General features: G+C 34.8%; 2 protein-coding genes across 2 annotated transcripts; one reads left to right on the top strand and one right to left on the bottom strand.

Annotated features, from left to right (window-relative positions):
* Positions 1-397: 397 nt before the first annotated feature.
* LOC140973233 (vacuolar protein sorting-associated protein 51 homolog) lies at positions 398-11,871 on the top strand. The gene is made up of 20 exons (XM_073435881.1): positions 398-713; positions 3,371-3,510; positions 3,778-3,832; positions 3,944-4,051; positions 4,399-4,497; positions 4,660-4,737; positions 5,089-5,166; positions 5,401-5,556; positions 5,867-5,967; positions 6,087-6,154; positions 7,141-7,214; positions 7,334-7,400; positions 9,191-9,309; positions 9,644-9,910; positions 10,025-10,141; positions 10,511-10,582; positions 10,676-10,726; positions 10,910-11,140; positions 11,224-11,400; positions 11,610-11,871. The coding sequence occupies exons 1-20, from the start codon at positions 534-536 to the stop codon at positions 11,724-11,726; spliced, it is 2,355 nt and encodes a 784-aa protein (XP_073291982.1). The 5' UTR covers positions 398-533; the 3' UTR covers positions 11,727-11,871.
* A 2,594-nt stretch (positions 11,872-14,465) lies between these two features.
* LOC140971994 (uncharacterized) lies at positions 14,466-15,438 on the bottom strand. The gene has a single exon (XM_073434464.1). It carries the CDS (start codon positions 15,436-15,438, stop codon positions 14,506-14,508), a length of 933 nt encoding a protein of 310 aa, XP_073290565.1. The 3' UTR covers positions 14,466-14,505.
* Positions 15,439-16,410: the final 972 nt, after the last annotated feature.

Genomic DNA, 16,410 nt, shown 5'->3' with positions numbered 1-16,410 from the left:
GTCGAGTTTTCACATTTGAGTCAATGTTTTTATATGTAGGTCGAGTTTTACACATTTGTGGTAAAATTCGGGGTGAAATTTTGTTGTGAATTGAATTGAATTTTTTATTTTAATTAATTTTAATTTTAATTTTTATGGGGTAAACAGTGAAATTAAGATTATTCCAATTTTTGGATTTAGAACTTATCTCAAATACGTTATTTCTCCCGTTTAATAACAATAAAAGCAATAATTTTACTGAAGAAAAATGTTTCGTATTCATCGGTTTATTTCATGTTATCTATGTAGACATTGTTATGACGATAAGATGGATGACCAAAATTTGAGAATGAATTTACTTTTTTTTGAAATGATATACGTGACAAGATGTTATCCATTAAAACGAAGGATCGCCCAAATAGGCAGGAGGTTGTCTATCGTATTCACCACCACCTGTAGTCTTCCCAAATGGTTAAATTTCAGCTGCGAAATTGAATCCTTTGCCGGCTCCATAGAGAAACTTTATACAGTGTATTGGAGAAGAATCCATAGAAATGGAGGTAGAAGGAGTACCGTTGGATGATAAGGCGAAGAGAATGAGGGATCTGCTATCAAGTTTCTACTCCACCGATCATTCTTCTGCATCGCTGCCGCCGCACACTTCCTCCAGATTCGCCACCCTCGACACCATCGATACCTCTTCGTTTGACGCCGATCAGTACATGAAACTCCTCGTACGCCACCCATTGTCATAAACTGATTCCACTTTCAGAACTCTATCACGTCATATATTGTCTTTTAGCTCACAGTTGGACTGCTAGTTGATCAATTTTTTTTTATTTAATTCTTAATTTTGAAGGTTTTTCCTATTTACATTGTTTGTAATTGAAATTTTACGTGAATCCGAGGGTGTTTGTTCCATCAGGTTTTTCCGATATCTCTCTGTTTCCCCCCTGGTCAATGTGATTTTTTCCCTCCCTTTTTCTTAGATTTGTTTTTGCTTTGATTTATCAACTTGAATTCTTGCTCCGGAACTATTTCTTGATCAGCACATCCGATTTTGCCTTTGAGAAAGAATGACTCAGCCACTTAGAGGCTTAAATTTACCTTTTCTTTAATGTGAGTTGTCCATTGGTTCTCGAGACACGTGATTAGACAAGGTTTTTCACTAATTGCTTTAATTCTATGTCGGTTTCATCCTAAGAAAAAGTTTGGACGGAGCATCATAATTATGTGTGTTTATTTTTCTACTCTATATAATAAAAGGAGTGGAAACTAAACTGTAGATTTATCTGAAAAAATGTGTATAAAAAATTGTCGTCTTTTGAGATGAGTTTAACAGTTAGTTCCTTTAGCAAGTATAAATATTTATGTCCTTATAGAACCAAGAATATTTTTATATGTTTAATTAATCGTGGTCAAACGTTAAAGATACAATTTGTAGCGTCCTTACCCGAGCCACTACTAAACAGACTAATAAGCATGCAAAATTAAAACTTAATAACAATAATTAAACAGCGGAAACCAAATAACTTAATCATCTTATAATCCAAACGAAAAAAGAACAATAAAAGCAATCTTAAACATTAATACAACCTTATCGAAAATATAATTCTGAACGAGAATACGATAAACCAAATAAAACCTCAACTGGATCGCCACCGAAAACCCAACTGCTCTAGCCACTACCCTAGGCGTCCGAACTGTCCAACCTAAGACCTGTCCCGTAGAATGGGGTGCCCAATATGAAAACAAGAACGTGAGTGACAATCGTCCAATACGAGAATGTACGAGTATACAAACTGATATGATGCATGCGAAATGCAATATGCTCGGATATCAAGGATCAAGTCAAGAATCTCATGCTCAGTCTAGAGGCGCATGGGTATGTAGTCTCTGATATGCCCTAGACATGTTTTGGCTCCCACACTCATCGTCAAGACGTGGACCTACAATGTCCAGGTCATCAGAGCCTGCGGTTCCCATCGTACATTGTAGCTCTCGATGTCCCATCGTCCACAATACAGAATAGGGCTGAGCTGCCCCACAAATGAGGTATATCTCAAAAGATATCAAACTCAACATGATATGTCCTACATAATATGCCAAAGGCCCAAAATAGTAAAACATGTATCATGCAGCAAATAAATATGCAGCATATAAGTGTGTATACTACGCTTGGATATCTCAGTTAGTACATCACGTACCTCACTAAAACAATCTGACAGAAAGTTTACTCGTCTGAACCTAGACAAAACCAACATAATGAAATCATTATCAAACCAGATCCTGAATTACTAAACATGCTACAAAGTTCTCCCTAATGATCCTTAAATCACTATTTAAGGCTATAGGTTTATACATGCGTCCGTCGTCAGTCCGCTGATGATGTCTCGATCTCAGTTCACCGACCCCTCCTCGAGTCGAAACTAGCTCCGAAACTTTCCGACACTAAAGTTCCCAAGAAACTGACTAGAAAACCTAATGTATATGGCTAAAACTCTATCTGAAGGAAGCGGTGTAGGAAATAAAATAAATCAGCTTTCATTTATGGGCTGTATCCGGATTAGTTCAGAAAATCTGAATCAATCTTATCTGTCACGTGTCAGAATCACATTTGTCTAGTTGTATTTCTCGGGATCATGTAATCTGAAGTAGATTGAGTTGTCCATTTTAAATTTGGTGGATCCCAACAGGTTGATCCCAAATTATCAATTCTTTAATAATGCTTAATTAGCAACCCTTTAACCATCTCTTAATTAATACTTTATTCAAAATATGGATTCAAGTCATTACACAATTCAATTAATGCATCACGGTGTTTAGGAATGAAACTTGTTAGAGCATGTATTCAGACGTGATGATGAACCGACCACGTACATACGGTCATATGGAAGAATATGACTGATCTCAGGTGTTGTTCATTTGCATTCTCATCATAGAGTTAGACATTGTCCAAAATCGTAAATGAATTTAGAGTTTCTGCTGCTGCAGAGATTGCAAATATTCGCACCGCTATATTAGGCAGCTAGTTGTATATTCTCTCTGTGTATTTTGTTGGTTGGGTGATGAATTACATACCACTTATATCATGATTGTTCTGGCATATTCAGCAGTCCAGCCTGTTGGTTTTTTTTAGAGAAGCATAGGAGATACTTTTTCATTTTTATTGCAGTTTGTTGGTCATTTTTACCCTACCCGTCTCCCTCACTCTGGTCAATTAGGATTTTGCTTTATCATGCACTCAAATAATTTATATTTTAGTAGACAAAACTTGTTATGTAGCTTTAATATAGATCGATGTTCACCACGATGGTGTTGAAGCTGCCTTCTTTCTACGGGCCACTATTAATAGAAGAAGTGAAATTAAGTTGATCACTTGATTGTGCAGGTACAAAAGTCAAACCTGGAAGGACTTCTTCAGAAGCATGTCGAAATGGCTGCTGAGATAAAGAATCTTGATACTGACCTACAAATGTTAGTGTATGAGAATTACAATAAGTTCATTTGTGCAACCGATACAATCAAAAGGTACATCATCATGTCACCATGCTGGAAAAACTTCGATATTCAATATTTTTTTTAGTAAATGTGGAATTCAACAGCACAGCTAAATTATTTACCTATAAAACATGTATATAGAGGATTATCCAGTTATCGTCATTTATTTAATTTATTTGTAGATGTAATCACACTCAAACTAGTCTCTGTTGACTTGTATTGTTTTATAATATGTTAAAACTTCTAGTCTGCGTTGTAAACTTTTAATGCGGAGTCTAATATATTAGCTGTATTTAGGATGAAAAATAACATTGTTGGCATGGAAACAAACATGGAGCTGCTTCTTGAAAAGGTGTTTGGTAAAGGGACTTTTTTGTTGTGGTGAAACACAATTACACAGTTAACCGTAGCTACAAAAAAGAACCATATTTACTGAACAGTTATTTTGTTTGTAAATTTCCAGATAGTTTCTGTGCAATCTAGAAGTGATGGGGTTAACACATCTCTCTATGAAAAGAGAGAACATATAGAGAAGCTTCATCGCACACGCAATCTTCTGCGAAAACTTCAGGTATTGAAGTGATGCATCAATTTTTACTGCCTCTTTCTACTACTTTCAACTTTTAAGTACAATATAATTCGGAACAAGAAAGGCTATACTGCGCGAACATGAAATCTTATAATGTTACAGTGACAGGAATCTATGAACCTACTGCAGTTCTGGATCATGCATTTATTAGAGTTCTAGATAAACTAATAACTATGTTTTTCATTTCAAAAAAAAAAAAATAACTATGTTTTTTCTCTGGCTCAGATGAATGCAGTCTTTTCTGTTTTCTTTACATATATTTTTATGTTGAGCACATCCTGAAAATTTGACCTTGAGGGAGTTGAAGGGATTCCAAATTTTGTGAACAGTTTATCTACGACTTACCTTCAAGACTTGAAAAGTGTATCAAAGCAGAAGCATATTCTGATGCCGTGAAGTTCTATACTGGAGCCATGCCAATTTTCAAGGTTGGCATGTTTTTATCTCATTAATGGGCCTGGAACAATTTGTTTGAGGCTATGAATCTATCTCTGACCTCTGTCCACCTGTCACTGTGAAAATCATACCCCGATCTTTCTACTCATCAATAGTTGTCCTACTTCTCACCCTTTTGTTCTTTATTTTACAAGGCATACGGAGATTCTTCTTTTCAAGACTGTAAGCAAGCATCAGAAAAGGCGGTGACCGCAGTTATTAAAAACTTGCAGGCATGTCCTTCTCTTATTTTATTTTGCAGTCTTTCCACTTGAATTCAAAATGATCAATAGATGATGCTGATTGAGGGTTAAAATATAAAATGATAGGTCGACACATAAAAAAGACCGAGTAGTTACTCTAATAGCTTCTTGCTTTATATTAACTATAGATATTTACCTAATAAAGACCTGTCTACAAAAAAAATAATGCAAAGAATAGCTTTTTCTCTCCCGAAATTTCTCTAAACATTTTCCAGGAATGATTAAAAAAACACCAAAAATTGGGAAACCTTCCTGATTGATTAGCACATCTGATAATTTTTTCTGAAGTTCTGCATTTTAAATTAATATTTTTGCTTTCAGGGTAAGGTGTTCTCAGATTCTGATTCCATACAAGCAAGGGCTGAGGCTGTCATGCTTCTTAAGCAGTTGGACTTCCCAGTATGAATTTCTCTGGCATTTTTCATAATGAGATATTCTAAATCATCTCTCTACTATGCTAAGATTGTAACATGTCATACACTTTGTTAACTCGGTGTCTGTAGACTTCTTAGTTTTAAGTTAGATGATTTGCAATTACCATAGCGGTACTTTAGTTATCATTTTTTCTTTTTTTGGCCTATGTTGTCTATACACCATCCCTCTTTCATGATTATTTTACGTTTTGTTGGATAGGTTGAGACTTTAAAGGTGAAATTGTTTGAAAAGCTGGAACAGTTCCTCGTAGACCTACGTCTTGAGACCGAAGAACTAGAAAATGATTCATTGGGTGTTAATTCATCTTCTAATCAGGGAAGTACATCTGATTCAAGTTCTGCCACTGCTCGTGAGGTGATGAAAGGATATAAGATCTCCTAATATGTGTTCTCATCACTTTTGAAAATTTTTAATGGGAAAAATGTGTATTCATTTGGATAGACATGGAATTAGAAATTTGTTTTCGTAATGTACATGTGACATAAGTACCGATAAAAGGCTGTGTTATACTAACAGAAAACAAGTTTTTTTTGTTTTTGAAAAAAGTAATTTATTCTTTAGAGGCACTGAATGAAATATTCTTGTGTTTCTCAGAAGTTTAACCCCCGATTTAGGTCCCAAGTATGATATTCACTCTTTTGCTTTAAATATAACTCACTCTCAGGCTTCTATTCGTGAATTCACCGAAGCTCTTCGTGGCTATAGAGTTATATTTTTGCATTCAGAGCAAGAACTATCAAAACTCGCACAGGAGCTTGTTACAAAGTAAGAGACTTGCTATTAACTAGTATGATTTTGTTATATCTTTCTATCCATGTGATAGAACTGAGGTAAATATTTTATTACTTTCTTCTGCACTATATTTGGTGTTCCCTGAATCTTAGGCACTTTGAAGCCTTTCATCAACAAATTAAGAAGCAAGCTCACTCCGTTGATCTTTTGGCAAGTCTACGTAAGTTAACTCTACCCCAGTGCTGGCTTTTTTAGTAATCTCGACCACTGTAAATACCATTTTGCTGTTTCCGATTTCTGAAGCTTACAGCTTGTCATCTTTTTGTATTGTTTGGATGAATGAACTTTTTTCTATCAAATAATGGGTGCTGTGGTGGTTAGTAATTGATTGATGCTCTGTAAATTGTACAAAAAGTGAGTGGAAATTATGTCAATAGGTGATGTAGAATGCAACTGTAGCAAGTCCTTTATGAAGATGTCTTATGAGAGTTTACTATTTTGCCAATAAGATTACATGTTTTAAGTATGATCTCGGCTAGAAGTATGAAAGGTACGATCCTATAGATTTTACGTAGAGATGTAGAACTATGTTTTGGAATCTATTTTCTTATGCATCAAGTTTCTTGTCTTGACGGTCTATCAACGACTTCATTCACTATAGCGGCATCTGTAGCTGTTGGCAGCTCATTTGCAGAAGGTTAAGTGGCCTCCAGAAATTGGATTTGTTCCTGCAATCAAGACAGATTGATGTGTTCCAAATTGAGACTACCTATGTGCAACACTATCATACTGGCATGTTTCTTATTTCAGTTTCTTGGTAGGCTAGAGACATCAAGAGCTCATTGTTGTTTTGACTTGAGATTTTTTATTCTGTGCACCACATTGTATTCTGTGCTCCTTACTATATTAAATCACTTTGTTGATTGGAATATAAAAGAAGCATATCACATCATCATGTCTTGGGGCTTCTTGAATTATAAGGTTGAAAGAAAGATGAAAAACGTCTTCCTTCATGTCTTTAACCTCTCCTATTACTTGATTGTCTTTCATTGGCATGGAATTTCGATCAGATGAGTTGTGACCCATTGCATTTCTGCTAGTTATATATGTTCTGCTTCAATTAATCTGTTTTCTCAGGACTATATGGATGTCACAAATTTCATGAGCCTTTACTTTCTTCTTTTGATCCAACATCATATTTTTCAGGAGTCATCTGGACCGATGTGCTTCTGATGGATGAAGTGCTACCTGAAGCTTGTCTTCCCACATTTTCTTTGCAGGTCTTATGACTCCATGTCAATACTTGAACTAAAATATAGTAGAATATTCTTTACTCTCTCTCACTCATGTAGGTCCATTGCGTTGTCGAAAGATAAGCTGATACATATAATGCTTTCAGTCTGCCCGTGATGCTGTCAAAGAATATATTTCCGGCGCATTTAATCGTCTTTTATTTGATATTTCAGGTTAGTATTATGTTTCTATTTGTAGAAAATCCGAAACTTTGGGTCAGTGGGATACACGTATTGTTACGAGTCAAATGACTCATTTTGTGTTGATGATGTTTTTAAGCAAGTTTGCTATATTATAGAAGTACAAATCATTCTGGTCCTTGTGCAAAGTTGCAAACTATTAGCTGGTAATCTAGAGTGTGTTTGGAATCCTTGATATTATTTTGTAAAATCCCGTGATACAAGGAATTGACAAGGTAATTGATTTAAATCCCATTATACATGCCAAGGATCCCTTGGCCCAGTGGCAAGGGTGAGGTCCCAAGACTCATGTAGTCTTGGGTTCAAATCCATTTGTGTATATAGTAAGTAGTTAGAGATAGGAAATTTCCACAACCCCATTATATCCAAAAAAATCCCTTATACCTTATACATGGGATTGTGTTCACTTTCATTTTTTTTGGTTTCTTTCTTCCCTATAAATTAACGTGTAATGTATTTAGTATGGATGAGAAATATTAAAAATATATCCAGTATTTCTTCTCTGTTAACTTACACAGAGAACACTTTTAGAATGTGTAGCTAAAAATTATTTAAAGAAGGTGAAATAAAACCAAATGTGCGTCAAATATTTTCCTTTTATTAACTCTAGTAGCAGAGCACACGTTAGGTAAGCAATGCATAACATATATGCACTATTATATGTTTTATTAAACTTAAATTTTAGAAATTAACTTGGCATATTATTATTTAAAGGAAAGAAGTATTTTAGAGAATTGGAACATACAAAACACACCGAGAGACTAATGTAAGTAGTTATTCTACATAACATATTCTTAATAACATGGTAGAGATGGTCCATAGTCTAGATGTCGGTTTAGGTTGGATTCCCAGATATATACTATCTGTCCAAATTTGAAATCTATCTTTTACTCGTTGGGTGTCCCTAATTAATACCTGACTTCTATAAATGACATCGATATCTGTGTTAATTTGATAAATTGGCATTACTGATTGACAAACAAAATTTTTTAGTAGAAACAATTGACAGAGATGTTCTTCAGAAATCAGAACATCAAAAAGGGTGTATTTACTCGTTTTATAAGAAATCTCTGGGTTTTGCAAAACATGTAAAAACACTATACACTGCTTTCACCCAGTCACCACTAATTCCTTTCCCTTTCAGAAGAATCGATCAAAATCGGATGGATGGTGTGTTTATCTATACTATTAATAAAGCAAGAGACCCAAATAGTAGCTACCTTTTGGTGAAGTCTTTTTCCTAATTTAAAAATTGTCCTTTTATGCATTTATTTAATTTAATAGTGTGTGCTTGATTTTTCATATTTTGTAATTATAAAAAATAATCTTACTAAATCGCATGTTATATTTTATTTAATTCGTAGAATATTATAATTAAATCAAGAACTTTGAGGACAAGTTGTGTGCAAAACATAATATTCATTTATTATATCATACACACAACGTTCGTGCCCAGTCTCTAGTGAAAATAATATGTATATATTGGGGTCCAAGGCTGTGTGAAAGAAGCAAGAAACCGACATGCGTTTTGTTTTCTGGATGGTTTATTTATTGACTTTTAAGTTAGTTTACGAGTGTTTAAAAATCGTGATCCATGTATTTTCAATTTCTTCATAATTTATAATTATTAATACATTAGAATTTCTTGGGATGCTGTCGGGTATCGAGGTTACTGAATTTCATAATATATAATCTGGTAAAAGAAAAGGAGATATTGGATATAAAATGTATTCAGAACTGTGGCTCGTTCTTTTATTTTATAGATACCCTGACGAAAGTCCAAGTTACTCAAAAGGAGGGAATTGTCCAAGAGTATACTTTGCAGGCAGCCCTTGACGCCAGCAAGCAGGTGGTGATCCAGGGAAGCATGAATGTCTTACAGGTAAAGATAAATCTATCAAATTTTTTTTTATCATTCAGTTCTGTTTTATCATGGTCTACTCTAGAATTCGTTTTTGGTCTGAAGTAAAAAAAATACTGACACCTTAGACCATCTAAATTTATTTTTGGGGGCTGGATTACAGATTAATAAATCAGATATTTGCCGTGGAAGCTAAAAGGACCATCCAATTTAGTACAAAACCCAAAAGGCATATCTAATTGAGGCTTATTTTGCATATTTTGCTTCACATAGTGAAATGATGCCCGCCAATATGTCAATTGTTATCATAATTTTGCTACTTCATGATTATTTTGTAACTTGTCTTTGAACACAGAAGTTCCGCCAGTTACTTGGTGAAAACCCAGAATTGTTACTGAAGTTGAGAGGCCTAACAGTTGACTGGGTCCAAGAAGGGTTTCAAAATTTCTTTAGGAAATTGGACAACTATTTCCTCTTGCTCTCTGGAAAGAGGACTGAAGCTAGTCAAGATGTGAATTTGATAGAGAGAATTCCAGGTGACAAAATTGCCGCTGGGCTTGTTCTTGTGTTGGCTCAGTTATCTGTTTTCATTGAACAAAGCGCCATTCCAATAATTACTGAGGCAAGGAACTAACTTTATCGATTATTGTTTGTTTGGTCTTCTAATTTAAATGAGATTCCAATTATTCCTCCGATGGATTTGGACTTGATATAATATTCATTGCCAAGATTTCAGGAAATAACAACTCATTTTTCTGGTGGTGGGGTGAGAAGCTCTGAATATGGTCCCGCCTTTGTACCTGCGGAGATTCGCCGCATTTTTCGGTTGTCTGCTGAAGTGTTATTAAACTTTGTAAGCTTTCTATATCCAAATTTTGATTTGTGATAAATAGGTGAAATGTGAGATCAAATTTAGTGGTACTGATATTAAGTAATGCTGTACAATATCTGGGGAGTCTGTTAATGATTTCATCTCATAGCTTGCCAAATGCTATAATGCCTAGTCACAATTTCTTTGCTGGGGTCGAGCTTATTAGCTGTTGGATGTCTTAAAATAGTATTTTGTTATGCAGTCAGTTTGGATTTATATTGTATGGTGTTGCTTGCCAAGATGTGATGAATACCCGAAGAGTTAAATTGAGGCTGGATAAAGCATGTATGTGCTAAGAATATTTTCATTATAAATAACTTTCTATAGTTCTTACACATCTACCCTTTTCAGTACATAAAGGCGAGAACCGAGAAAATAACGGTACTTTTAAAGAGGAGGTTAACTGCACCAAATTGGATCAAGGTGAGTACAGTCTCTAAATTGTGAATTTAAATTCTTTTATGGACACTATCTCTGAAATATGTATTATACTAGATTTTCTATCCTTTTTTGTAGCATAAAGAACCCAGAGAAGTGCATATGTTTGTGGATCTTCTTCTTCAGGAGGTAACTAGGTCATTATCTTTTCATGTTTTGTTTTTAAACACTTTATGGCATGTTCAGGTCATGTATTATCTTGTGAGAGTTGGAAAACAGTTTGTTTCCATTGAAATGATCACTGTATCATTCTAAACCAATTCATCAACGCTTTATGAACCTAAATAACTGTTCACTAATTTCATATGTTAGTTCCGAGAAATAGGAAATGAAGCAATCCAAATTTTGCCTCAAGGACTTAATAGGAAGCATCGCCGGAATGACAGCAATGGGAGCACTACATCCTCACGCAGTAATCCTTTAAGGGATGACAGACTGGGCCATTCAAATACTCAAAAGGCTAGAAGTCAGCTTCTAGAGACCCATCTTGCAAAGTTGTTCAAACAGAAAATGGAAATTTTCACAAAAATTGAGTTCACGCAGGTTGGGGAACTATTACTTGTGCAGAAATGAGGAGAGTTAGTACACATCATCTATGGTGATTGAATTTGCAATTATTTTTTCAGGGTTCTGTCTTAACAGAAACGGTGAAGCTTTCATTAAAGAGTTTACAAGAATTTGTACGGCTCCAGACATTTAATCGTAGTGGATTCCAGCAAATTCAGTTGGACATTCACTTTTTGAAGACTGCTTTAAAGGATATAGCTGATGATGAAGCTGCGGTGGATTTCTTGCTTGATGAGGTAAGAAATGCTTGCTGTGTAACTTCTTCCTTACGTTGCATTTGTTTAATCACTCTTAAACTTGCCGAAGTAACGACCACCTCGAAGGGGGTCTCTTACAGCTGGTTCATTTTTATTTGGTTTTTCCTGTCATTAGTACCAGCCTAGCATGTTTTTTAATATTCACGAGCGGAATGAGAATTTGAGAATTATTAACTCTGATTGAGCAGGTTATTGTTGGAACGGCGGAACGCTGTCTTGATCCGATTCCTCTTGAACCTCCGATCTTGGACAGACTTGTGCAAGCTAAGTTGGCCAAGACTTCTGACCAAAGCTCGGTTTCTTAAATGGGTTATTCGAATCTCTTGCTGGTAGTTGCGTACGAAATTTTTTGTGGATGAGATTTTATTCTTACGGATCATTGTAATCTAAATGTTATTCTTACAGATCATTATAAGTCGATTTGAAGGAAGTGCAATATGGAATTCTATATCATGGATATACTTTCTTTTGGCCGAGTCTTGAATTCGTCCAGTAATGTTGCGATATTAAATTGAAAATAATAATTCAAAAAAAACATCATAAAACAATGTGAGAGTCACCTTTTTACTATTTTCAACTTATATGAACTATAATATGATTAAACAAGAAAGCTACTGCTAGCCTACATCAAAAATCCATTTGTGTCGTGTCACTGTCACGTAAGAAATATGATTGCAATAACCAAAACAAAACAAAGATAATATATTAAAACTGAAATTTGACAACATAGAGAATAAAAATCGCAAGCTACAAACATGAAGGACCAAAAAAATAATTTTCCCTAATTTTTACAATGACATTGCACATCCATGTGAATTTTCAAACATTAGTCTTGTGACCATGAGTGGAGGTAATGTGTAACCCCTCAATTTTTAACGTTTTCTGTAAACTTTATATATCACTAAGGAAGCAAAAGGGAACACCAGGGCATTTTTAAAAGTAGATTTTAAAATTAATTGTAGAAAGACACTAAACGAGTGCCAATTTACCAAAAACGATTGTGTGTTGGTGGTAAAGTTTCAATTCAAAACTTTTAAATCACATTGTAGTCTGAACATCACACTTTGATTGTCTCCACACAGAGATAATTATTATATTATAACACCAAACATTGGTGGTACGAAGATTGAGTTATCACAAGTTCAAGTTGTTTAAAAAATCTATGTTATGAAACATGGAGCAAGAAACAATTAAATAAGATATTTTTGTAATTTTTTTTTATAAAAAATTAACATGTGAACTTGGTAGAAACCCAAAAAAATATAAGAGTTATCGTTGATATATGTATAAGTACGCAATTCTATATGATTTTGAAGAGCAGAGAAAGAAAAATCTTAGGTGAAAAAATTGAGAAAATTGTTTTGTGTGCCCTTCGGGTATATATTTCATGCCCTCGCATATTTTAAATTATTTTCCTCATTTACAAATCATTCTTTATCTTTTATTTTACATTTGAATTTAATTATAATATTCAATTAAAAATTAAACAGGAAAATAAAAACCAAAGGCTAAATTTGTAATATCAGATGATTTTGATAGAAAAATTCGATTCTTCAAAGCTCAGTGCAAAAAATTGTATTTTTCGACAACGTGTAGAATGAATTACAAATATTTTAAGATGACCGACTTTAATATTGAATATGAACAAATTTAAAATGCATATACATCAAATCAAAAGTATAGAAAAAGTTAAATATATATGTTCACACAGTTGATGCAACTTTTTAATAAAATTCAAATTTATGACTAAGTGTTTGTCGTTTTACTAAAAATTATAACACGTTGGTGACAAAGTTACAACTCAAAACTTTAAAACCATACAGCTGTCCGCACGGCCGGTCCTAGACTTTGAAGGGTCTGGTGCAAAAAAAAAAAAATGGGCCCTTTGTATTTATATAAAACTAATAATAAAATCAATGATATAAAGATAATTTCATTATTTGATCACATAAACTAATATCTATAATAAAAAAAATTAGATTCCATATTGTTAATAATCAGTATCGTCACATCATAGAAAAAAAAATTCTATTACGATTAACTGTGAAAAACCGATCTTTTTGTATTTTTTTATCAGCAAAGTCATCAATTAATATTTAAGGGAGGGGTGGTGATACCCCTAAGAGCCTGTGTCATGGATGACCCCGCGGGATATCATATGGATAGCCCTAATTAGGATAATTTTGCAGGACGATTTCTTCAAGAGCCGAGCAGGTGAATGCCCAGGACATCTTCTCCCCGGGCTACCAGAATCCCGGGCTCTCATACAAGTTCTCGGATGATTTCTACCCGGGCTACCTCGAAAATAGTGCCTCACTCGAGTGCACCAGTATGGGCTCTCTTATGCTTGATCATCATTATTATCAGAACTACAGGGGTTTGACGTGTCAGAAAAGTTATCAGAGGTAGAGTATGGACATCCACCTTACCCTAATTAGCAGGAGAGCACTGAAAACATGGTAATCATGAGATTTTCTCCTATAAATAGCATGTATGTATTTCATTTGAGGGATTCAAATTCTGGTTCTTTGAACATTCACGTATATTCACTCACAAACACATCTTTTCTTCTTCATCCTTCGCCTGCTAACTTAATCACCGGAGTGGTTACGCCAGACACCCCTCCGGCACCCATTCACGAGTTCATTTTTCTGTTTGCAGGTTACATTTGAAGCCATCTCCCTTGCTCATTTTCCTTAAACCAAACTCTTATCAGATTCGGTGGATTGCTCCGACCTTGCTCACCTAATTCACCTGGATCGCATCACGGATGAATTTCAGCCGGCGGGATATCCACGGTTCACTGGTGTACCATAGCATCCATCCAAAATCAATAATCATGTATAATGGTATAAAGATTTCTAAATCAATAATCATGTATAATGGTATAAAGATTTCTAAAAGTGTCTGCATTCATAATCACCAAATGGAAAACAAAGGTAAGTGCAAAAGAGTAGCTAAACCAGTTCAATGCATAGACTTGAAACTCAAGCAAAAACCCTGAAAGGAAATAAAGATGAATAAAAATAAAAGTAATACCCAGGACTGAACTTCATAGACGGCCTAAAGAATTCAACAGTTTGCTTAAGGATATCCTTCTTCTTCCTTGGGCAAATCATTAAGATCAAAATCCAGGATTTTAGGAGTAGATTGCGTCTTCTGACCCGTCCAATGGCGTCTCTGGTGGCCTCCAAGAGCTTGGCCAGATGGGAAATTCTTCGAACAAATCTTACACGTATGTTTCCCATCATTATCAACTGGTTCCGGAAGGCTTGCTGCATTTTCAACACTCGAAGCAATTTTACCAGTTTGTTCCTCACATGTATTGGTGATCAAAGATTGCTTCTTACGTCTAACATCATTGCCGTTGCAGAATACCATCTTGAACTTTTTGTGACTCGATTTGTGGCCTCCAAACGCCAAGTGAGACGAGAAAGTTTTGCTGCAGAAACTGCAAACGTATCTTCTGGGGGTCTTCGGTGCATTAGGAGCGTCTTTTTCCTTAACAGAAGAGACTACCTGATTCTTGATATCCACGGCTTGATCATCTGTACATCCCTCCCTGGATGAAGTTTTCTCACTCAATGATATTTCATCAGAAATCTGTATATTGATCTCCGATTCTCTGATTTCCCCATCATGACCAGCACCTAATTCTGTGTCCGAAATTTTCGGAGAATCCACCCCAGAATCAGTTTTTCCACTCTTATCACCCCTTCCAGGCCCATCCTCAGTTTCCTCTAACTCACGCTTCAGCCCTGTCACCTTTTCCTTCCCCTCCTCAGAATCAAGATGATCAGGCTGTACACTTGCCTCGGAACTTATCAAAACCTCCGGAGAATGATCGTCATTCTGATAAGAACTCAAAACTCCCGAAGTATCCAGAACCGGAGGTGGCAATATCGGTAGGCGGATGGTTCTAGCTTTCCCAGGACTGGTTTTCAGACGCTTGGTTAAATCCACGATTGAAGGCCTCGAATCAGAGTGACCCGAATCAATATTTTCTTCGCCTACCATGGCTTTTCTCAAGAGTTTCCCTTCAATCATTCTTTCTATCGATCTGTTTCTGGATTTTTTTTATGCGGAGATTGAGTTACAAAATATCCAAATTCAAAGTTGAAGAAGCAGTTTAAAGTTCTAAAAGGAAACAAAAGAACTTCTCGTCAAATAAGATAAATAGATCATGAATCCTTCTCCTGCACGGAATCTTCCTTTAATTTTGTAACAAACCCTAGCTTTATTTTTGGAAAATATATTACATCAATTATAAATATATGTATTAGTTAGGTCTCCTCCTTATTTAGGAAAATTGGTAATATCAACAATTGTATTTTCTTTCTTACCAAGAGAGCAACGAAATGGAACTTTAATCAAATAAACTGAAAAAACCTCTAGGCCAACTACTATGTAATCGGATATCTTTTAGCTCAAACAACCACTAGAAACCCGGAAAATTACAATTTCGGTCTCATAATTTGTCTATTTTCGAATTTTAGTCCTAAAACTTTTGATTTGCCGTTTTAATCGGGAAAATTGTTCTGTAGCAAATTCGTAATGCCACATAATTATTTTTCGTAGTCACATTAGTACTTACTTGAGTGAAAAATTAAAGACTAAAAGCGAATATAAAGACCAACCAGCAACACTAAAACCGCAATTTGAAAATATTTGGGATTAAAATAGAAAATTAACAAGTGACAAGACTGAAATTGTAATAATTTCAGATGAATTTGATAGCAAGCTTCGATAGTGCAAAACTAAGATTATATCCTTCAACAGTCAACATCATGATTGGAAGAATGAATTACAAATATATATTTTAGGATGATTGATACAAAACATTGAATATGAACAAATTTAAAATTCATATAAATCAAACTTATAAAAGTATCTAAACAAGTAAAATTGGTTCACATAATTGATGCAATTAATTTTTTTTTAAAAAAAATTTAAATTGTAGAATCAAACACTTTCTTTTACCAAATTCTA

The sequence above is a fragment of the Primulina huaijiensis genome, chromosome 3 (genome assembly GCF_012295235.1).
Source record: "Primulina huaijiensis isolate GDHJ02 chromosome 3, ASM1229523v2, whole genome shotgun sequence".
Classification (NCBI taxonomy): Eukaryota; Viridiplantae; Streptophyta; class Magnoliopsida; order Lamiales; family Gesneriaceae; genus Primulina; species Primulina huaijiensis.
The sequence above is the reverse complement of the archived record's forward strand: the minus strand, read 5'-3'. Positions and strand labels throughout refer to the sequence as shown.